General features: G+C 25.9%; 1 protein-coding gene across 1 annotated transcript in view; it reads left to right on the plus strand.

The window, feature by feature from the left end:
• The first annotated feature begins 7992 nt into the window (after positions 1-7992).
• The window catches only part of LOC129609266 (myb-like protein I), a 124963-nt gene continuing 106778 nt past the window's right edge, over positions 7993-26177 (plus strand). Inside the window, 1 exon segment of the mRNA XM_055521201.1 lies at positions 7993-8030. Coding sequence (XP_055377176.1) covers positions 7993-8030 — 38 coding nt within the window.

Here is a 26177-nt window from a genome sequence, read left to right on the forward strand (position 1 = left end):
ATAATTAATTTAATTTAATTATAATAAGTAATATATGTATAAACAAACACGTGTACCTAATATTAATTGAAAAATATTCTTGAACATTTTTCTAACCACATTTTATTCCCTCGTGTATAATATTAAATTTTTTTGTATATTTACTTTTTATATTGAAAATTATTAATTTCTCCCCTTGTTAACAAATTGTGTATTAAATGTTATGTACATAAAATGCGTTATATTTGTGGTATTTAAAATACCCTAATAATAATATTGTACTTCTCATCGAAAAAAAAAAAAAAAAATTTTACAAGAAAATTATCTTACTGATTTTTACAGTACATAAAATTATAAAAACAAACAAACAAACAAAGATTTTAATTAAACTAACAATTCTATACACACACACACACAAATACACATGTGAACACATTAAAATTGTTATATTCTTTTATTACTCTATTGAATATTACATGACTATTACATTGTAAGTATAAACACATAAGAACCGCTTTTATAAAAAAAAACAAAAACAAAGTCAATTTCAATACAATAAATGGGAAATCGGAAGGCGCATTTATAAGTAAATGAACTTAAATAGTATGTATATGTATAATAAAACTCTTTGTTATATAATACGAGTATAACACAAAAAGACTTGATTTTCTTTTAAATTTCCTTTACATTTCCTTTTATTGAACAACAAAACCAAAAAAAAAGGTAAAAAGGGCACTTATAAAATGTTAAAATCAGTATTTTTTAAATACCGTATACGATATAAAGTACATATTTAATTCCGTATTTGAAGATTAGCAGTCTGTTATATTGAAAATATTATTGTTCTCTGTTCACCATGTAATATGTATGTATGTATAAGAGAGCTTGTTAAGCTTGTATATTCGTAAAGTAGCTCTACCTGTTTATAAGCTTTGTATTCTTATATATATATAAATATTAAATACGCAAATTTATTTTATGTTTCTTAATCGAGTACTTGTTATATGTCAAGTGGTTGATTAAGTATTTTGATTTTTACAATAACAATATTGCATATATTGTATAAAAGTATAAATTGCCAGGATCTATCGTTAAAATATATTGTGTACATTAATGTATAATTGTAGTAGGAGACAATATGAGAATTTTTTTTAGAAAACCAATATGAAATTTACAGATTTTTTTGTTGTAAAACAATAGCAGTTTAAAGAAATTTAAAAAAAAAAATTAGAGAAATTTTCAGATGATCTCAAATTTGCTGATTGAAAAATAGTATTTTAATTGAATTCTCCCAAGGATTTTGTTTCAATAAATTACTTAAAATTTCAAAAATTTAAACTTCTTTTAAATTTACGCTTTAAATTTCCTAAATTTTGAAGACAATACAAATGTAACGTAAAAATATTTGGGTATTATAGTGCAATTATTTCACAGTAATCTATGATTCTTATTAAAAGACCGATAATAGCCGATATAAAAAAAAACCTTTCCTATCGATATCGACTTGAATTAGATTGTATATAGTTGCAAACAACAGCTAAAGTTAAGTTGAAATTTACACTTAGTAACTTTATTTTAAATTCGAATTCTCTATTTATACTCGTATGCAATTTAATTTATTTTCTAGAAAAATTTTATGAACTTGACCATGAAAGTGGGACCAAAGTTTAATATCTTTTTAAAATTAAATTTAAATTAAATAAAATAAAGTTGGGTCAAACCAACTTGTGCGAGTTAAGAAAAATAATTATATTTTTTAATGTCAGGGAATTTATCGTTAGCTTTTTGCGTTTATAGAAATTTGAAAAAGCTTGCGGTTTCGGAAATATAAGGTGTCAAAAATTCAAATTTTACAAATTTCAAGAGGCGATAACTTGAGAGGGGGTGGATAATGATATATTTGATAATGTCTAAAAGCCCCTAAAATTTCAAGCTTCTACAGGCTGGGATCTAGAAGAAAAACGACATCAAAAAATTTGGAAAAAAGGACTTTAGATAACGGTAAATTTGAACGGCCATTTTGTTTTTTTAAAGTTTAACTATAGTATACCGCGCTAGGGGAAGCAAGCCGCTGCCTTTCTGCGTTTGCAAAATGTCAAAAATGCTTATGGTTTTATTGCAACAAATAGTTAAAAAGGGCCATTTTTAAGGTTTTGGGGGGATACAACTTCTAGAGGGGGGGAGATAGGTAAAAATTTTGTTCTACAGAAATAAGTTTCTAGTAAAGATCTATGCACGTATTAAATTTCAGCTTTCTATCTTCAAGGGTGTAGAAGTTTTGTAAACAAAAAAAGTGTCCACGGACGGACAGAGTGAAACTAATAAGCACTCTTTTTCAAAAAATTTTGGGAAAAGTGCTAAAAATACATTTTTCGGTGTATGTTCAATGTTTTCCATTGTTTCTTAAGTTTTTGAAAAATTTCCCTTAATGATTTAGCAAATAAAAGAGTTAATGAATAAGGAATTTGTAAAAAATTTGTTGTCTAGCAGAATATTAACCTTAAGATTTCCAAAATTCTTCAAACAATACCAGTATGAAAGCGAAAACATGTAGGTATTACATATTAAGTATAGCGCAATTTTTGCATAATAGCCTATGACTCTTTCATAAAAAGACCCATAATAATTTGTTAAGAGACTTTCCTATCAATTTCGACAGAATTTAATAGCACTCTATAGAAAATAAAAATCTGATATATACAAGTAATGATACTAGAAAAAGCATCTCAAATATACAAAATATACGACACAATTTTTTTCTCATTCAAGTAATACGGAACGATACCCATTTTTTACGCAATAACAATGTGTTTATAACATATTGTTCACTTACGTTCTTGTAAGAAGCAACGTAATACGAAACAAAATATATTTGAGTGAATTCTCGACCTGTATAATCATTGTTTTAAGAAAATATAAATTATCCAGAATATTATCCACAATAATAATCCAGAATTAGCAGGAATAAATAATTGCACTAGGCAAGGCTAGCCCATACGCTCCGCATTCTCATCTAACAATTATTTTATTAAATAAACAACTTTCGCACTTATAAATACAAACCAACAAAATTAGTACATATATAAAATGTACTATAATTTTTAATTTACAAAATAAATTTATTATTTTTCCATTTTATTATTTTCATAACAAAACTTTGAAAAATAATCATTTTAAATTTCAAAATTTAGAAAAAAAAAAGAAACAAAATTCAAAACTTTCAATGTGAAAATTAACTTCTTTATTCAAGCAATTTAACTTCAAAAATCAAAACTATATAAACTTCATATTTTTATAAATATCTCTGTAAAATTCAAAATTTAATATTATCTATTGAAAACTATTTTGTTAAACAAAAAGTAATGTAAAAGTTTTTTTACCGACCGTATTGTGTATACAATAGGTAGGTTATGTGATGGCAACAAACTTTGCATATCAAGTTTTCGGTGGCAATGCACTCCTCCATGTTAGAGAAGTGTAAATAAACTATTTTTAGCAACCTGTCGGTCTGTCCGTCTGTGTGTGCATGCGTGTATCTCAAGTTCGACTGAACCGATTTCGATGAAATTTTATATGCAAGCTTATTTCGACTGTGGCACGAATTGATCAACTTTTGGGATATATCAGGCCTCGGGAACTGAACTTTTTAGCGGGCTTGTTTTACATTTTGACCATTTTGAAGAAAATATTCAACCGATTTACTTGAAATTTCATATATATAAGCCTTGCTTGATCGTCTGCGAAACCTTCTAACTTTTGGAAGAAATCAAGCATCAACAACTGGACGTTTACTAATATAATTTTTGAATATATTTACGAATATAACTTTTTTGCGTATATAAAGTGAAATAATCAACCGATTTAATTGAAATTTAATATTTAAATTCTTCGTATTACAACAATAAATCTATGAATTTTTTAGAAAGATCAGGGCTCGAAAACTGGAATTTCTTGAAATTTGATATTTGAGTTCTGGTTGGTACTGAAACTATCTGACGAGCATTTCAGGGAATCCGGGTAGCACAAAATGAAACTCTACTAAGAGCCAAATTTACATTTTTCTAGGTATGTTAACTATAAGCTTACTAATGACCTAAAAATTAGAAAGAAGTATTTAACAGACATTTTTAAAATATTCTACAACACTTTCACTTAATTAGACAATACACAATGCGGTCGGTTATATGCTGACCACATCAGATTTTTTTTTCTAGATTTCAACAAAAATCAACGCGCTCCTCTACACAACGCTTGTATTATTAAATTTTCCATATATACAAACTTTTCCACACCCAAAATAAATGTGTTTCGTTCCGTAGAAATTCAAAAAAAAAAAAACTTTTAAAATTTCTAAAATTTCAAAAAATACCTTAAAAGGATTCCATCTCTATTCTATATATTTGTACGTATTGTGTGCGTTGTTGTATTTATAAAGTTGAAAAATATTTACAAAAAAAAAGGAACAGAAATCTTTTGAAAATATTTGTTAACAACTTAGAAAACTTATAAATTTTTTTTTAACACAAAATTTAATAGGATTTTGCAAATAGGATTTACAACATTTATATACGAAAAAATGGAATAGTTTTCAAAATGCTACATCAACAATTTATTACAATATAGAAAATAAATGCATAGAAAATTCATAAAAAATATTGTCGAACAAATTTAAATAAAATGTTTAAAAAAATTTTTGTAATCAAAACTATTTCGAAAACTTTTATGCATATAATATAGAAATAAATGAAGTCTATATATGAGCAGTAGTCTGAGTACTATACCAAGAGTCAAAATAATTGCTGAACTCACTTAAAAATCCGAGAGTCTGAATGAGATTTCTCTATTCAGTTGAGAATAGTTTAATTACTAGAACAAGATTATTATACTTAGATATGAGACAGAGCCTTTTTAAAAACAATTGAATTGCTATTTTTATACGCGTATACGAAGGTATGTTCAAAGGGTATACTAAATTTGCCTTACTGTAAGTAACTCTAAGTAAAAATGGTTTGAGATAAGACGTAAGTGTTTGTTTTTGATCAAAGTCGGGAAGACATGGTTAAATCTTCTGAGTCGATTTCATCCGTTCCAACTATAACTCAAAAACTAATTAATCTAACCTCACCAAATTTTTATAAATGATTTAAAACAGTAAATCAACTTAAATTGAATGTGATTGAGGCAGTTGTTTTACTAGCTGTTGTACAACTTCAAAAACTATTTGTCTACATCTCAAAAATTATTGAAAGTGATTATTATATTGAAATTTCGCACAAGCAAAATATTATAAGAACTGTTATGTGTAACAAAAATCATTTAAATTATACTTGATTCCTTGTGGTAGCTTCAAAAGTTACTTGGTCATATCTTACAAATTATTGATGCTACAGTATTGAAATATTTAAAAAATAACTATATGGTGAAAATGACCATTATTTTCGGAAGAAGCACTTATGATGATAGCTGCCATAAAACTTCGAAAGTTATTTGCCCATATCTCAGAAACTATAACACTTTAAGAACTAAAATTCCGCAAAAGAAAATATTTTATTAAGGCTCTTATTCAATAAAATTAGTTGAAATTTCTTGACTTCTGATGGTAGCTCCTATACAATTTGAAAAATCATTTGCTCTTATATTGTGGAACAATACAGAACTTAAAATCATTCACTCGTATCGGGGAATCAAAACGTTGACACGGTCACTTTTATCTATTCTCGTGTTTTTTACTTATAAAATTGTAGTCGATTGTGAAATAATAACCAACAACATTAACATACTTCCGATACTCGCATCTTCTCATAAAATTTAAAGTGTTGTATTTAGTATATAAAAAATTAAGCTAACGCAAACTAACTGATTTATTTTCTTTGTATAAAAGTTTTTTCTTAACAACACTATATTGCGTTTTCATATGAATTTCATTTCGGAAAAAGGGTTAATTTAATTGGAAATTCTTATTAATTCATTGTTATTTTGCTCCCATTTTGACCATTTGTTTGCAAATTTCTCAATTTGTTTTGGAGATTTATTTTTGGAATTTTAGCAAATCTTTTTTCCTTTTATGTAATTTAAATTAAAAACTCGAAAATAGAAACAAATATTTTCAACTTTAAACAATAATTTTAATTATTTTACAAGATTTTTTGCGAGATACACTTTGTTATCCAAAATAATAATAGGTTTTCGAGCTTATTCTCACAATAAGTTGTGTTATTATCCAAAAATTTCACTTTTAATTTGTTCAACCTCTAGAAAATAAGTTTTAACTCTATTTATTTATTATTTATTAAAAATCATATTTGGTATTGACCCGTTTGGTCATTGCAATATATAGCAACCAGCTACCCTGTGCTATTCGTTAATTCGAATGCGCTGATAAAGGTAGAATTTTATAATGGTCGAAGGTAGCATCAGCTCGGCAAGATGGAGTCCTACTGAAGAAATAACAAATTCAAAATTACACTATAATATTTAAAGAACAAAATATTAGAGCTTAAACTTTCAAACTACAACAATAAGATAAAAAATTTCTTTAAATTTTCCTGCATTTTCAATGAATTGTTTTCTATTTTACTATCCGTTGATTGCCTTTTGTTATGGTGAAATTTTAGTAAAGAAAATTATATTTACTTCTTATTTATTAAACTTACATAAATTTTGTTTTTAAAATTATTAGTCTAAATTGAGATTTTTACAAAATTTTACAATTATTTCTTATGTTTACTTCAAAAAAATTTCCAAACTACAATATAAATCAATAATACAAATTGTCAGAGTTACTTTAAGGATAATAATGCTTAATTATTAAAGGACGGGTAAAAATCGGTCACTGTTATATTGAAATAATTGAATGATTGCGATATCCAGCTGCAAGCGTCTATTATAAAGGATGAATTGAACGAAATAATGGCAACATTATTAAATCTATGATTTTATCAATTATTGAAAATCGTAACCGAATAACAGAAACTTATTAATCATTCTTTAAATAAAATATTTCTATATATACGATCTTCTATAAATTCGAAACACAAGAATCATTATTTAAATATCCTATTGTCTAAACATTTACATTTCAAAAATTCCATAATTAATTTAAATTCAAAAAATATTTTATCTAAAAATATTCTATTTCTATATTAAACACCTTGAAATAAATAAAAACGTTCCTCTCCTCCCACAAAAAAAAAACACCTTTTAATATTCTTTAAAAATAATTGACTTATATTAATGTACACATAAACATTGTATACAAACACACATATTCACATTAATTATAAAATTGTTACAATATTTTTGACATTTTAATTCTTTAATTTACCAAAAAAGCCACTGTACTTTATATTTATACAAAAAACCTAAATGAAGAGACTTATTTACATTTAAAATTATTATGTAGGAAGGTACATAATGTATATATATATATATATGTACATAGGCATTCAATATTTTAAATACTTAAAATTTTCTAGGAAATTGTTTAGGAAAAGAAAAGATTTCTTTCATTAAACATTTAAAACATTTATATTTAAAATTACTCAAAACAAAAAATGAGAAAAATTTCCCCTTCTCTTCTCTTACTTGTTAAACCATCATAATTTCCTTTTTTCAACTAACTTTTATACTTCTCCTTCTCTCATTTCAAACCATTCAACTTTACTTTTTCTTTTTCTATACTTTAAACTTCTTATTAATGAAGTAATTAAGAAACAAATCCCTAACACGATGATGATGATAATGATAACGATATGATGATGATGAAGAACAATAATGACGAAAAATATAAAAACAACAACAATAACAACGGCAACGACGAGGAAGACGACGATGACGATGACACCCATGAAACTTTTAACCATAACCATTAAAATAAATAAAGTTCGGAAAATTCTTCAAAAAATATTTCTCATATTTTTCCTACATTTCTAAATAATATTATTTATCATTGACAAAAAAAAAGTTAAAGTTGAAAAGACAAAATATAAATTTGGAATAAGTTGGGGAGTAAATATGAAAAATGACGAAAATGTCAGACATGTTATAGATAGGTATTTTTGCGAGAAGAAAATGTACAATATGTAAAAGAGAGAATGAAATTATATTTATGAAAAAACTCGGATCAAATCAGCGTATTTTAAAGTAGCACGTTTTCCTTAAACAATTTAAGTTTTTCTGAAAGCCATTTTTTTTTTAAAATCGACAATATTTTATTTACATTTCAATCTCCTGATTCGAAGAGAAACCCATGACTGCAAGCCTCAGAGCGGAAACATAAATCTAAAAAGAGATCAAACATTAACATAAAGGCCGAATTTTGAAGCTAGTCGGAGGATAATTAGGATACACAATACATATCTTGTTGTATTTCTTCAATAGAAAATCTTTTGCAGTTGGCTCCTCTGTCTTTATAGAAATTTTGAGAATTTCTCTCAATTTCGAACACTTAAGTTTTTGAATTTTGCTAATTTTTGTTAATTTTTGATAATTTGAGAGAAAAGCCGTAATAAAAGAAAATTTAATCCCAACAATATAAGCTATTTATTCATGTCTATAAACTGTTAAAGGTCATCTCTAGGTTGGCAACTCAGGAATATTAAACATGTTAAATAAATTTAAGTTTTTAAATAAAACTTATTCACGATAACCGGAACTTTAAACAAATATTTTGTTGATGAGTAAGATTTGCTTTTGTTATTATTATTGCAGAAAAAACAAGTCGTCAACTTTTTAAACATTAGAGGAATAATCAATAGAATAAAGCGGCCGAAAACAGCTTTTTCAGGACATTTCTTTTAGAGAGCTTTAATTTCTTACAAATTTCAAATGGTCTTCCATATAAAAATTGATTCCTTACACAATGGGCCAACAAACATTCAATACAATTAATAAGAACAATTTTATCCAGATATTTTAAAAATGTGCTAAATAATAACTTCGAAATACTTATAAATAAAATACCAATGTCTGTCTGGTTGATTACTGGTTGCGTATTACTTATCCAAATATTTATGCTTGGAATTTATAATAGACCTACATGTAGACTCATATTGTATGCCTATATTACATTATATTTCGACTTATATTCATACGCACATATTATGTATACATATATGTATTTTACCTACATACATAATAATATTTTGTAATGTTTATAATAAGAAAGATAAATGTCCTTAAATTATTACAATTTTTTGAACAAAACAATTATTCTCATTCCATCAGCAACAGAAATATTTTTAGTTTTAATAATTTTTAGTTTTATAAGAAAATACACAAAAAAAAAATAAAATAGAAAATAATGTAAAAACTTATACTTCTACATACATATACATACATATATGTAGTAATTCATCCACTATCCACAAGGGGGTTATAGTTTTTCCTTATTTTTTTTTTGTTATGTTATTCTTGTTCTTATTTTTCTTACTCCATGATATTTAAGTTTTAATTCTAGACATTCATATATCATTATTATTCCATACACTATAGAAATATTTGACTTACATATTCATTGTAAATATACTTATATTATATATAGACACAATCATGTGTAATATCTAAATTTGTATATATATATATTTTTTATATATAATATTTTAAATATATGCATTTGTTATATTTGCGTAATATAATATGAATTTTCATACAATTTTGTAATGTAAATGGAGTGTATATGAAGATCAGGGTCGTTTCCAGAAAAAAAAATAGCTTTTTTTACTCTAAAACTCAATAATAACACCAATTGAGTTGAAATAGATAGATAACCGAAATTAACAAATGATTTAGTTTCGGTTCGAAAAAATATTAAATACCGTAAAACTTCAATACATTTTTACCTCTATAGCGAGACCACCTTCATAATCTATTCATATTTTCACCACCCTTGAACTAATTCACGGTCTTCTATTAAAAATAATGCCTCTTTAATGAGCAATACTCTATTTATATAGAAAGTTTGAAAAAATGTACTTACGATAAGAAAAAAATTTCTCTGAAATTTCCTTCAAACTCATTTCAACTTATAAATTTTAATAAATATTTTCATTTTAAGTATAGACAAATAAAAATAAAAACAAAATGAAAATCAAAAACTCAAGGGAAAATGTTATTAGAATATTATGTCTATGTATATATACCTAAGTGACTAACTCTAACCCAAATGTCGCTTTAATGTTCAATTTTATTTGATTTTATCCTACTTTTAGAAAACATTGTAACTATTTTAGCTAGAGCAAGAATATCGAAGTAAAACCATATTTAAACATCACGATTCTGCATGTGTTCAAATCCATGAAGACTCCACAAATATTATTCATTCATATAATAGGAATATTCATACGAAAACCCCAATCTTCCTCGCCCTATAACAAGGAAGCCATTTTTAATATAATAGCATTACGATATAAGATCTTTGAGTATAGGATTTTTGTTGAACTTAAAATAAACCATCTTTTTCACAATTTTCTTACTTTTTACACTGCGTGTGGAAGAAATATAATTTATGCAAACCTAAATATCTTACGATATTACGATTATGAGGATGAAGAATTCCAAAATCAAAAACATGAAAAATCCAATTATTTTAAGTTGCATTTGAAAATTATTAGAAATACAACCTTTGTAAATCAATAATGCCATCAACTTCAACCACTATTCGGTACGCTTTTTGGAAAAATTTCAATCGTACGGTAGGAGCAACACTTAAAACCCGACTCTGTTTAAACAACAACATTTTGTGCAACTCCATTATTTATACAGTTAAATATTTTAAATTACCAGACTACTATTAATAAGAAATGAAATATAAGGATAAAATAAGAACAAGAAAAAAATATAACAAAAAACTGAATGAAAAATTCCACTCCAAAAACATTTATTTGTTTTTTTTTTTTTTTTATTTTCTGCTGAATTCCTTAATTTAGTAGTAAAATGTGTGGAATATAATGCATTCCACCACCATTATTATAAAAATGAAATTTATAACTTTTGTACTATGTCATTATATTCGCATCTTATTTAAATATATAGTTTAATATTATACATACCACGCTATACATATATATAGTAAATATCTAGACATTTATTTAGTATACAAGTTAAATTAATACTTATTACACATACATAACCATACGAATACACCATATATAATTACATGAATATTAATAATGTTCTTGGATCCTTTTACAGGATTTTTTCTTATATCTACTTATTTTCTACAATACACATAATATGTACTCGTATACTAGATAGAATTTATTGGCTTTATCATCGATTATGTCACATATACATTATATATACAATATAAGTTTTTTGTACAAAATGAAACAAACTAAAAGTATATGTACTCGTACAATAAAGGATGATATATTATAAGGATATAATGTATTGTGAAGAAATAAAAATCCTTAAGAAATATTTTTCAAAAATACATGTATAGAATTCATGTATATTGAAGAAAAAGTTTGAAGAAAATATTGTTTTCTAACACATAAACTAAGTAAGTATAGATGCTGGAAGGTTATATTGTAAATTGTTGTTTTGTATAATTTAGTATAAATGTTATACTACGTTACTTACGTTAAAAGCTAGTATGTAAAAATAAAAATTGATTTGTTGCTAAGTAAAAGTGTACTCAATAATTAACAATAGTTTATAATAGTTCTTGTATAGAAGCGGATTCTGTTAGTCTTAAAATTTCCACATAAATTCCAAATATCCAAGTAATTTCTAGATGAACCCTGACTTTAAAACTGCTATTATACGATTTATTACGCAATTCATTAATTAAAACAAGTTGAATTCACAGTATTCATGGAAATCACGGAAATTGTTTTTTTTTTTTTAAATTAATTATACCGAAAGTTAAAATTAACCAAATTCAGAGCTCTCTTGGTTATTAATGAAATTTCAAAATTTCTTGCTGTATAGCCTTTACATTTTGAATTTTGCGATTAGTTGGATAAATTTCAAAATTCGAATGATAATATTGCAAAAATTCTATAAGACTGCAACTATTATTTGCTACATACTAGCTGGTAATCCTCTGGTCTGTCTCCGATTTATATAGCGTGCAGGATATCAAAATTTTTAAATTTGTAATTTTATAAAAACCTGTAACTTAATAATTAGATTGAATTTTTCATATAATTTCAAAATATATTTTTTTTTGTTGCAAGTAAAAATTTGCCAAATCAAGTAATGAACTTCCTCACAGCTTAATCTGAAATCATCTAAAAAATTGACGTAAAGTTTCGGAACTTAAAGCAACATTGCCAAAAAAAATGCATTTTCACTTTTGAAATTTTAATATAAAAAATTATTAGCCAAATTTAACTGAGGCCAAATTTCTTAAAATCAAAAATTTAAATAAATATCACTTGTAATTATAATTTTTAATTTTACACTGAGGCCCATTATTTGCACATGTTTGTATTCATTATAATTTTAAATGCTATAAAATTTGCATAATTTTATTACGCTTTTTTTATACATTGTTTATTTCAATTAAAATTTTTCACCATAACGAAATTCATTGATGGTCACACATGTGGAATATTTCAACATTTTAATAACAATAAACATTATATGTGACTTCATATATACATAAAAAACAAACTTCATATCGAATGATCCAATATTCTGTTATAGAATATAACAGTTCGAACGATTTAACTTAATACTGAATATAACAGTTTCACTTAATTCTGAAATGCAATAATAATTAAATTTTATTATTTTTTAAAATTTTAAATAAAAATTTAAAAAAATTTCGAAAATAATATAAAATTTTTTTTTTCTTAAACATTTCCATTTAAAATTAAATTTTATTTAAATAAATCACTCTGTATGTACACATTATATGGGTATAAAAGCACTCATTCAAAAAAAATGTAATACACATTATATATGGGTACATTAAACTGCGTATAAATTTATTTCAAGAATTTTTCACCTTCTTTACATAATAATAAATTGTATGTATATATATAAAAGGCGGAATATAATATTTTTTAGATCATTAAGAGTTGCCATATACTTTAAACTTTAATCAATGTTTAAATTTAATTTTGAATTAGATAAATATTAATTTATTTAATTTACATGTAATTTTCGGCAATTTCAAATTTTTAACACAATCGGAAGCCGAATCTTAAAAATTGGGCTTCTAATTAGAAATTTTTACTTTATTTTTATTATTCATAAAAATTGCGCTTCTAATTAGAAAAAATTTATTGAAAATTTATTTTTATTTTGACAAAACATAAATTAAAATTATAATTAATATAAAGTTAGATTACACAAAAAACAATAAAATCACATAAATTTTTATAAATATCGACGCAAGGAACGCCAGTTCTTCCGAGACTAATAAAGTTAAAATAGATTTTTTCGCAAATACTTCTTAGTAATTCATTAACATCAATTTGCATTTCTAAATTCGAATCTTAAAAATTATATTTGACTGTTCACATACGCATACTTATTTGTATCACAATAACTTCTTCTATAATTTGTGACAATATCAGTGCTTTTACAATCAAACCCAATTTTGTCATAATAGCAAATATTTTTAACACAGCTTTTATTATAATGACAAATTAATCAAGAACTTACAATTTTGAAAAATACTGGTGCCGTCAACCAACTTGTGTTATAACAGTAACGGCCTCGAATGCTTTATTAAAATTATTGTAGTATTCGCATATAACAAAACTTTTCAACGAATTTACAATAAAAAATAATTTTTGACTTTCACAGCTAAGAAGTGGTAATCGAAAATGATTTTCTTGCATCAACCACAAATATATTATAATTATATATATATATATATATATAGTAACATAAAAATTCATATTATAACTCTCGTAAAGTCTCAAAATTTTGTTAAGAATTTTTCAGTAACAACAAGTTTTAGAATATTCAGTGGTGTTGGCAACATATTCAAATTACATGTAGGTATACCTTAAAGCATGAACTGGAAAATACATATCCATATATATATATATATATATATTATATATATATATATATATATATATATGAATATGTCACACATATACCTGTTATAAATTCATACATCATACACGCACACATACACACATATTAAAGGATATGTAAGAAAATGATTTTTCTTAAATTTCTATATGGAAAAAAATAATAAGACTTATGAGAAGAGAGGAAAAAAAAAATTTTTGCTAAAAAAAAAATTGGAAGGAAAAAATTCAGATATCCTTTAAGCGAATCAAGCATTAGTGTGCATGTATGTATGTATATCTATCACTATATTTATATATTTTTTGAATACTATACGTCATATGTTCGATGGTTCAGAAGATCAAAAGTTTAAATGAGTTTTGCCTCACGAATGGTGTAAAAAGGATATTTACAAAAGTCAAACTTTTTCCATTAATTTTTTTTTTGTGTCTTTTTTTTTTATTTTTTTTTTTCTTTTATTCATTCTTTCGATATTATTTTTCTCTTTTATTTCTGTTGTTTTTGTTTCTTTTTTATTTTTTCCGATTCGGGTCCCTACTTTTCTGTTTTCTTCTTATAATATTTAGACGGTGAAATTTTTTTTTCTATATTTTATAATAAATTTTTTACAAAAGAAGAAGACAACATTTTAAGAAAGAAAGAGAACACAAAAAAAAAACTAAAGAAATATAGACAAAGAGGGGCTTAGAGTATAACCATAGTAGTAAATAGGGCACACACAGTGAGAGTTTAAAGGTCCCAGAATGAAATAAATTTTATTTTTGCTCTTCTTGTTTTTCTTTATTTTTAACGGTTGTTCAGTTGTTCTTCATTTTTTTTTTCCAATTTGTTTCTAAAAGATTTTTTTTTCTTCAATATTTCTGCTAATGCTTTTTTTTTCTAAAAAAAAAAATTATAATGCGAAATATTTTATGATGAAAGTGACTACTGCGGTCCGCAATTTGTTTCAAAAACAAAAAAAAAAATTTAAAGAAAAGCGAACATTTAAAAAAGAAAATCCATAGTTGTACAAGAAAAGAACAATAAAATATACAAATAAAAAAAAAAGAAGAAAAAGGAAGAAAAAAGGATAATAAGAAAACGATTGGGAATATGTTAATGTACGACAAGGTATAGGACTATGATGACGACGGACGTCGCCACTTAAAAACGATTGAATAGAAATTTTTTTTTTCTTTTCCTATATACTTCTACTTTTTTTTTAATAATAAATCAGTGATGTTGAAAATATTTGAAATTATTTCAGTTTTCTTGAATTTAGTGAAGAAATTGAATAAGAATTTCCCGTGTCAAATATTGTATGTTATTAAATATACGAGTATTATATGGGTTTATACGGTAAATGCCACATTTGCATAAAAGAGTGCTAGTACCAGTATGCGAGACGGTCAATCCTACATATTCTCGTTTTTGTTTTTCAGCTTAATTTTCATATTTTAAAATTTTCTTAAATATGTAGGCAAAAATAACTCCAAATAAATATTAAAATTATCCAAATTAATATTAAATTAATTTTACTCAGTTTTCTCATAATATTGTTTATTAAACTTGTAATACAGTTGATTATATGACAATATTTAAGTATATAAGATTTGTTTGAAAATAATTTTGAAAACCTTACAAGATAAACAATATTTTATAGTCATTAATCAATTTTATAAATTGATATTTTATGTACATAATATATTAAAAATTTATTTTAAGGAATCTTATTCATGAATTTTATATAAAATATGTAGATAATTTTTTCATTAATCATATTTAAAATCATTATTCATTAACAAAATAATGTCATACTATGGGTTGATCATATTATATCTAGAGTTTCAAGTCAAGATAAATTAAAATATTTGTAAAATTTTAAAGGTATATATTCGATATTGTAATTAATAATTTTACATAAAAGTTACAGTCTTAAATAATAAAGGGGTTATAGTCTTAAAATGTTTACAAAATATCTAATAGGTATCTATATATAAACTAATATTTTCGCTCTAAATAATTTCATATTTTGAATTAAAATTTAAAAAGTTTATAATAGATTTAAATGGAATAATTTGAAATAGTGTGGTTTTAAGAGATTAAAATTTAATTGAACTAACTTAATAAATTTTACAAACATTAAAAAAATGTTCTCAAAATTTATTGTAAATTTGAAAAATATTATAACTGATTCCGTATGGCGTTGAACCCGAAATTGTAGACAATAGAAAAATGTTAAATAACGAGCTACGAAATTATTTGAATGTAAATTTCTTTATACAATTGCAGAACAGGTGGATGATGTAATCAAAGGAACAAGTGAGGGTAGAAATATTATAAAATTTTTCTTCTTGAATTGGAGTCGAACCAACGAACTAATGCATTCTAGCTCTGATGTACAGGGGTATGAAGAAATTGCAGACAAATTGTGAGATGTTATAGGCAATCTTCTATCTAAAAAACACAAAAACAAGAATATATAAATAGGTGCCTGTTAAACTAATGATATTATACCTAATTACTCTATGTAATTGCTTTGTAGTTCAGTTGGTAGAATGTCCACTTAGAAAGCTGTAGGTTACTGGTTCGAGTTCGGTTTGAGAAAAAATTTTTTTTTAATTTTTTTGCCTTGGCTCGTTCCTTTGATTACGTCATTCACCTGTTCCCCAGTAATATGAAGAAATTTTCATTAGTTCATTCTCATAAGAATATTTACAATAAATCCAAACAACTACACGTTCTATTCGTAATTAGTTATAATATCAGTTTTTTTTTCTATTTATATTCAAGAACTCTTCTTAGAAATATTTGGAATGGCTCGAGATACAATTTGTCTCATTTTCAACTTATTCAATGGAAATTTTAAAGTGAAAAACAAAAAATTTGGAAAATGTTATTCATCAGTATTGAGGAGCTTACTTCTTGGATTGTTCCGTTCCTCATATTCTATATTTTCATGAATTTAAATTACTTGAACTAAGTAATACGAGTATAATTTTAAATACTTTTACCGAAAATAATGTTTTTCGTTTCGTTTGTGTTCGTACTGCAATTCGTTTGTGTAAAATTTCAGTACTCTAATAGCACTATTTCCTATAATATTTGACAGAATAACTTTCGCAGTTACATGGTCATGCAATTTCAACGGCCCTTATCCATACTGAGAGAATCTTAATAAAACTTTTGCTCGTTTCTTTTAATTTCCAATATTATAGTTTCATTTCAACAGTTTCCAAGGTATGAGAAAATAACTTTTGCAGTTGTATGGCTTCTACTCGATATTCAACAATAACATGCTATTCAAATATGGTTTTAGAATTTACGATTTAAAAATGAGTTATCGCTGAGACAGGGGACAGAAATGGACAAATCAATCCACTATTCAGTGTTGATCTAAAATATATATACTATAGCGCCTGTATCTTAAACTTTATTTCATAGCACTGCAAGCTGAAGTTCCATATTTATAATGCCCTTTGAACATGCGTTCTTTCAGATTCATTAATAATTAATATTCACTATAAATTTTCTTAGAAAAAAATTTCGGAGCTTCCATTACATTATTATTTTAAATAAAACAGTCACATTAAAATTTAGAAAACTGGGAACCTTGTAAATTCGCATGGATCAATTAATCAAATATTTCTTCTTGGCAATTCTTATGATAATTTTTATCTTTATTTTACCTCGTGTAAGACTCTGTAGCCAACATTTTACATCACTGTTTTATGAATGCAAGTTTAATTTAACAAAATAAAAAAATTAAATTATAAATTGTAAAAAGAAAAAAAACACAAATTCAAAAGCAAAAATAGCAAAAACAACAAGAATAGCAAAAAAATTTTCATAAATAAAGTAAAAGACAAAGTTTTTTTCGTTTTTTTTTTCAGGAAAAATGGTTCTGCTGGACATTTCGATTTTCCTATTTTAGTTGGTTTTCTTATTGTGATTTTCACAATATTTTTTCCCTTGTTTTATTTTTTCGCCGTTTTCGACTTATACTCCTTCTTTTTTTTTTTTTTTTGTGTTTTGAATTCTTGACTTTTGTATTATTAAGAGGGTAACATCAGGACCCAAGAAAAAAATCAAATTTATTTTTTATGTTAGTAGTAGTAATAAAAATAATAATAATGCAAGAAAATATTTATTATACAGGAACTGAATACATTTGGAAAACATCTTCTATAATTAAAACAGATATTCTTTAATAAGAAAGCACAACGAAAATTAAACAATTCATTAGACTATGAAGGCGGAACACGACTTACTTCAATTGAGAGAGGAGAAACTATTATAATTGTGTTATGATAGGCGGCCTTATGATAGCCGATATTTTCAAAACGAACCATTTCAAAGAACTTTAGCTTGAATTTAAGCAGAAAATTTTTAATTGTGGTATGGAAAATTTTAGAGTACCAAAATCGTATGGTACACTGTGGACCTGTCAAAAATTATCTCTGATTAACACTTTATTCAGAAAATTTATTGAGAAATTTTGGTCAATTAGAAAACTGAAAAACTTTCTATTATTTAGTCACTGCGATTATTTCAATGACTATGAAATAGTCATTGAAGAAAAGGCGAATTAGGAGACAATGTCATTTTGAAGCGACGTACATATTTCAAAAAAATAAACTTAATATCTTTAAAATTGGTCTGTTCATACAAGTTCTGTTCACCTAATCATTAGTAGCATTGCTTTCCTTTTAAGAAACATCTAAAACTTGTTTTATCCTCTAAAAAGTAGGATCTTGTCACATTGAACACAAAAAGTTACGTGTTTTTTCAACTATATGTGGTCGTATTTGCGATAGAAAATTTCATTCAATCTGACACCCTCTAAAAACTTTTTATTTCAAAAATTTGAAAAAATAAATTCCATTTATTGCATTTTTCATTCTTTGATGCTCCAGTTAAAAATTCGAAAATTGAATCTGTCATATAAAAATTTACGCATCATTTCAAATTTAAACCTTACTATATAAAATTTTAAAATTTACAAAAATTTTATTCTATTTATTTTTTATATTTCAATTGAATCTTAAAAAAATTTTATTTGACAGTGAAAATCATGAAAATGGTGTATGAGTGTTTTTGGTAAAAAAAAAGGCATCAAATACATGATCGTGTTATGTGTGAATGTCTGAGTAAATTCTTTTCTTGATAAATTCTGCTACGACTAATTTTCTGCAGCTTTAAATATTATGTATGTCACTGAGGCAGTTTTTCGTAATGAAATGGTTTGGCCACTCCTTTTATGTTTAAAATGGAAAGAAACGGTATAATATTAAAATTTTCCCGACCATCTGGAATTTATTTTCAAATATTTGGATATGCATATTTAAAATCTTAACTATAAGGAAATGAATTATTTTTCACATGTTCTCGTAAAAAAAGTCTTTTTCGTTAATTAAGTAAAATTCTCTTAGTTCTTAGGAATGGAATCACTGAACGAATATTGTATTATTTATCAACATACGGAATCAAAACAGCTGTGTCACATACATATATTGTCACGTAACGCTCTAGTGGTGGTTCGACAATTTGGCTCCGCAAGGAACAATAGGTATTTTGAGAAAACAAAACTCATTTTGGAAGAAGAAGAGGGAACCAGTGAATATATTAAATCTCGTTACAACAGACATTCATTACAGCGAGAACTACTGAGATTTGAAAGCAATTTAAAGAGCAAATCATTACTTACCCTGATCCATGACAGATAATCGACCATGCAAACTCTGGCCATTTTATATAGAAGAAAGAAAAGCAATAAGACGCAAACATAGTGAAATAAAAAGAGTAAATGAATAATTTAAGAACGATTAAACTTCCAAGAAAACTTAAACCACTTACTGTTTTTTTGACTTAAGAGGCAAATACCTTCGTTAAAAATAAGTAAATAATAGCCCTTCTAGCTCTTTTTCTTATTTCTCAATTATGTATTTGCACATTTTCATTCATAAATCACAGCATTTTTAAAACCCCTATATTTAACTCCTCAATTTGATCAATTTCTCACTATTTACTTTCTCTTTATTAAATCGAGAGAAAAGACGAAACAACAAAAACAAAAGTAAAACGAAAATTTTTATTAAATGATTGCGGAAATGGCGACGACGACAGTAGCGGCATTATCGGCGGCAAAAAACTTTTCATACAAAGGAAAAACGTATCCGTTGTGTGCATTTTACAACAATAATTGAGAAAAATTTATTTTTTTTTTTTGAAAAATGGTTCAAGGAAATAAGAAAATAAATTTATTGTAATTTTTTTTTTTCTGAAAATTTTTAATAAATTTTGAACTGGAAATTTTCTTAATAAAAAAAATAAAATAAAATTTCGTTATACAATTTAATTTTTTTCAAAATGAATCGATTTCGTGCCCTTCTTCGCCTTTTTACCCCTCCAAGTGTCCTAAATACAATGTTTAAGTTAGCGATGTCAAGAGAATGGGATACGGAAAGGATATTTATTATTGTATTGAAAAGAATTATTTGTTTCCTTTCTCTTTTACTGTGAGATTTTATTAAATAATAATAAAAAAAAAAGAAAGTTTATAAGTTAAAAGATTTTTCTTTTTTGGGTCGATTATTCGCTTTTCATTTTTTAATGCACTTCAAATAAATGAAATTTAATTTTGGTTTGTCAATCGATTAAATTTATATTGCTAGTATAAAAGAAAGTAGCAATTTCACCGCACGAATAAATATAACAAAAAATTTAAAACTTTCATACGAAAAAATATCGGATACAAGAAAGAAAATAATATATCGAGTGAATTTTAAATCAGGCAATTCTGGAATTAATTCTCAGTGAAATTATAAAGGTATGTTTCATTTCAATATATAGTCCTACTTAGTTGGATTTTATTCTACGAGTATTCGTTATCCATTCAAAGAGCTTAAATTTTTATTCAAAATATTTAATTATCCCTTCTTTTAGCATATAATTTCGTAGAAAATTAAGATCTCTCGCTTTCTTTCGATCAGATTAAGAACTCCTTAAAGTTTAAACAAAAGATGCTCAGCGTTCCCACTTGGATACAATTTTTGCTATAAATTTAGCCTGGATATACAAATATATTCAAATCTAATAAAATGCCGAAATTAGCTCGTATATTTCTCGTTTACTAAATAAATATTACAAAACTGTTATGGTACTGTAAATATTAAATCGCGAAATTACTTCATCTTCAGCAAAAATGTTATTTGCTGGCTTTGCAAAGCAAATTTTCAAATTTGTTAGAAGAAAGTAAATTAAAATTACTGAATTAAATGAGTAGCCCCTTTTCCTGTATTCAAATCTAGAACATTAAGACACGAACGTACCAGAAATATTTTGGTGTAAGCAAAAAGTTGTTTTTAGCACTTTTCCAAAAATTTTTTGAAAAAAAGTGCTTATTAGTTTCACTCTGTCCGTCCGTCCGTCCGTCCGTCCGTCCGTCCGTCCGTCCGTCCGTCCGTCCGTCCGTCCGTCCGTCCGTCCGTCCGTGTGTCTGTTTACAAAACTTCTACATTCTTAAAGATAGAAAGCTGAAATTTAATACGTACATAGATCTTTACTAGAAACTTATTTTCGTAGAACAAAATTTTTACCTATCTCCCTCCCTCTAGAAGTTATACCCCCCCAAAGCCCTAAAAACGGCCTATTTTAACTATTTGTTGCAATGAAACTATAAGCATTTTTGAAATTTTGCAAACGCAGAAAGGTAGTGGCTTGCTTCCCCTCCCACGGTATACTATAGTTAAATTTTAGAAAAACAAAATGGCCGTTCAAATTTACCGTTATCTAAAGTCCTTTTTTTCCAAATTTTTGATGTCGTTTTTCTTCTAGATCCCAAACTGTAGAAGCTTGAAATTTTAGGAGCTTTTAGACATTAACAAGTAGTTCATTTCGTTAGAAGAAAATTTTTTTCCATCTCCACCCCCTCTCAAGTTATCGCCTCTTGAAATTTGTAAAATTCTAATTTTTGACACCTTATATTTCTGAAACCGCAAGTTTTTTCAAATTTATATAAACGCAAAAAGTTAACGGTAAATTCCATGACATTAAAAAATATAATTATTTTTCTTAACTCACACAATTAACCCTTAAAATCGAGCATTATGTTAACCCCTGTTTATATTAAATTTTGCTTTATTTCAAAGACTGCATAAATGGTTCATCCTAAATATATGCAATCCTAGAAATAGTTTCGTTTATAAATGAAAATAATTTTAATAGTGTGGTGGATGTACATAGACTGTTTTTAAAAGCAGTATTTTCACTTGTTGAAGGGAAAAGTGCTACAATACAAACCATTGGTTTGACCCAGCTTTATTACTGAGTGGGAATACTGATGATGCTATTTCTTGCACACTCAAAACAAAGCTGTACAAAAATTAGATGTTGGTGTTCTGCATTTTTGCTTCATGAGTTCCAGCTTTCTCTTAAAAACCTTCAGAATATCCTATATCGTTTAATAAGGAAATGATATCTCAGCTCATAGCATGAAAGAATAATATTAATCGCAGTTTACCCTTTTATTATCACAACAGAAAAAAACACTATATTCTATTTGACTTCGTTCTTTATTGTTTGCAGATTAGAATAATGTTAATGCAGGTTGCCTTTACTAGGACTAAAAATTCAATTATTACGATGTTTTAAACGAGTATCTTAATTCTATATTGTATCGCAAATATTCAGTATTTATTTGTCAAATTCACAATAATCTCAAAGTACGGTATTCACAATATATTAACTTTGGAGTTTAGATTTATTTTTCAAAAGTAAAAATAAGGCGTTTTACACATTTTAAATAAATTCATAGTTAAATTAATAAATTGCTTGTCTGCGGTCACAAAAATACAAATTAAAACACTTTATTAATAATAAATTTTTTCAAAATGTCCAATTCACATACTACTTACCATTCAGAACTAAAAAATTTTATTTTGCTCCACTTAATTTAATAATCTTTCACATCATCATCCCCAATCATCATCATCATTATCATTATTATTACAATTTTTATTAGTGAATTAAATTTTCATATTCCCTTATGTTTTCTTCCGACATTTTTCCGTATACTCGTACGAGTATTAAACACAAAAATCATCTTACGTTTAAATCGACCGAAAAACTTCTTACTCACTTCATTCATTCTATATAACCGTAGTAAAATTTTAATTATACATTTTAAATTTTAAATATTAAAAAATTTTAATATTAATTTTTCCTTTCCCTTTTTACTTTTCTTATATTTATTTTCTTTACTTTTACGATCCATTTGAATATCTTAAATATTCAAAATATAATTTAGATAAAAAATATTAGAATTTCAAAGATTTTTTAATGTTCATAAAGGCGGCAGCGTCCGTCAATATTAGATTAGTATTAAAAAGAAAAAATATTATCATAAAATATCCATATGTCTGCTACCATTGGTACTTATAAGAAGTGTATATTAACATTTTTATTACTGACACTCAATTTAAATTTCAATGACACACATATTTTTCCAGTAGTAAAAAAGAAGTGAAAAGAGCCAAACAAAAATGAATTTTTTTTTTTATTACCATTCATTCACAGAATAAATTATTATTATTCTTAATAATCGTATAAAAATAAATTTAATATAAAAATTAGGATCCGAATAAATTATTTTTTTCTTTTAATTTTTCGGTCAACTTTAAGATATCTATAAAAAATAAAATTGGGTCAAACCAATGGTTTGTATTGTAGCACTTTTCCCTTCAACAAGTGAAAATTCTGCTTTTAAATACAGTCTATGTATAGATATCACACTATTAAAATTATTTTCATTCATATACAAAACTATTTCTAGGATTGCATATATTTAGGATGACGCATATATGCAGTCTTTGAAATAAAGCAAAAATTAATATAAAAAGGGGTTAACATAATGCTCGATTTTAAGGGTTAATTGTGTGAGTTAAGAAAAATAATTATATTTTTTAATTTCATGGAATTTACCGTTAGCTTTTTGCGTTTATAAAAATTTGGGAAAGCTTGCTGTTTCGGAAATATAAGGTGTCAAAAATTCAAATTTTACGAATTTCAAGAGGTGATAACTTGAGAGGGGGTGGAGATGGAAAAAAATTTTCTTCTAACAAAATGAACTATTTATTAATATCTAAAAGCTCCTAAAATTTCAAGCTTCTACAGTCTGGGGTCTAGAAGAAAAACGACATCAAAAATTTGGAAAAAAGGACTTTAAATAACGGTAAATTTGAGCGGCCATTTTGTTTTTCTTTAGTTGAACTATAGTATACCGCGCAAGGGGAAGCAAGACACTGCCTTTCTGCGTTTGCAAAATTTCAAAAATGCTTATGGTTTCATTGCAACAAATATTTAAAAAAGGTCATTTTTAGGGTTTTGGGGGGGTATAACTTCTAAAGGGGGGGAGATAGGTAAAAATTTTGTTCTACGAAAATAAGTTTCTAGTGAAGATCTATGTACGTATTAAATTTCAGCTTTCTATCTTCAAAGGTGTAGAAGTTTTGTAAACAGACACACGGACAGACGGACGGACGGACGGACGGACGGACGGACGGACGGACGGACGGACGGACGGACGGACGGACGGACGGACGGACGGACGAACGGACGGACGGACAGAGTGAAACTAGTAAGCACTTTTTTCAAAAAATTTTTTGGAAAAGTGCTAAAAAATTAATATACAAAAAAAATTGAATTTAAAAGTAATGATATTTTTGACTGTAAATAATTCCAAGATGGCAACACTCTTCAAGTAGCCTATAAATAAACTAGTTTTTCTCTAAATTTCAGTATTGCTTTAAAATTATTTAAAACTATGTTTAACAAATTTTAAAGAAATTGTACGATAGTTGCCCTTCAGCTACTTCTACGGCTAGAATGGAACCGACTTATCTTTTATATAAAAATCGTGGCAAATTCTTTGTCTCATAAAGTTATTAATTTTTTTTCAATACAAACAATACCATCTTCCTGTTGAATCTCCAAAATTATTATTATATCAAAATTTTCATTAATTTTTAATGAAATTAAAATTTTCATTAATTTAAATGTTAATTTTCATTAACACAGGCGTCACTATCATTAAGCCTGTTTTTTCAATAGTAACTCTTAGACAATGTTATTTCAAGAATATTTCGCAATATAACTCAAGTAGGTATTAAGAAATCAATTAGATTTTTTTTTTTCAATGTAGGCTTCAGTTCAATATCAAATAAGTATTAAATTTTTTTTATATATGTATAAATTTACTCTATATTTGCTATTGTGTATATATAAAATTTATTTACCTTCAAGATGAAGTTTATAATGCAGGTATACGTAATGACAATTATGAGCTGACAATTATTACAAGTTCAACCTAAAAATCTCACATAAGAAGCATTTTTATTCAAAATATTGTGCAATATTCCGTCACATAATGAAAAAGATTCAAACTGAATTTTTTCGAGATTGAATGCATATGAAATAATAAACTTGACTGACATTATAGAAACTTGTGAAAAACCGCGTGAAAATTTATATTGGCAAAACAAAAATTCAATTAACCAATCATTCTGTTATGGGTTATGAAAGTCAAAAATCAGAAATAAAATTAAATGAAGTTTTGACCTTTAAATTTAGAATTAGTAAAGCCTTATATCTAATTTGGATTTTGATACTGAATTTGATAAACCTTACCATTAAGAAGCCTGTCAACTCGCTTTGTTCAAATCTGTCAACTCGCTTTGTTAAGTCCAAATGTTGTTTCACGTGGTAATTCAATCTTTAATTTAGTGAATTTCTCAATTCCACACAATTTTTTCAACCATTATAAATGGAAAATTTTTAATATTCTTTGAACATAATATTGTCTCACCTACATAATAGTCCTATGCTAGCATAAGAGCTCAATATGTCCCTATTAATAATCAATTTTTCTTCTTCATATTTCTACTGAAAAAAAAATAAAATAAAAAGGATTTTCTTCAATCAATATATTATTAAACTTATAAGTACGAATGTATGTAAGCACATAATTTAATAATTTTTGCAAAGTCCTTTCTAAAGAAAACGAGAAAAAATAGAGTTGACCATGACCACTCTGTGATACTCGGTGATACAAATTTGTTGCGAAAAAAATATGCCATAACTGACTATGGGACAGACTATGACTTTAAGTTGCCGTATTAACATATTAATTTATGCAAAATTTCAGTACTGTGTTTTTCAAAATA

Source organism: Condylostylus longicornis, unplaced genomic scaffold (assembly GCF_029603195.1).
Source record: "Condylostylus longicornis isolate FDR11 unplaced genomic scaffold, ASM2960319v2 ptg000038l, whole genome shotgun sequence".
Classification (NCBI taxonomy): Eukaryota; Metazoa; Arthropoda; class Insecta; order Diptera; family Dolichopodidae; genus Condylostylus; species Condylostylus longicornis.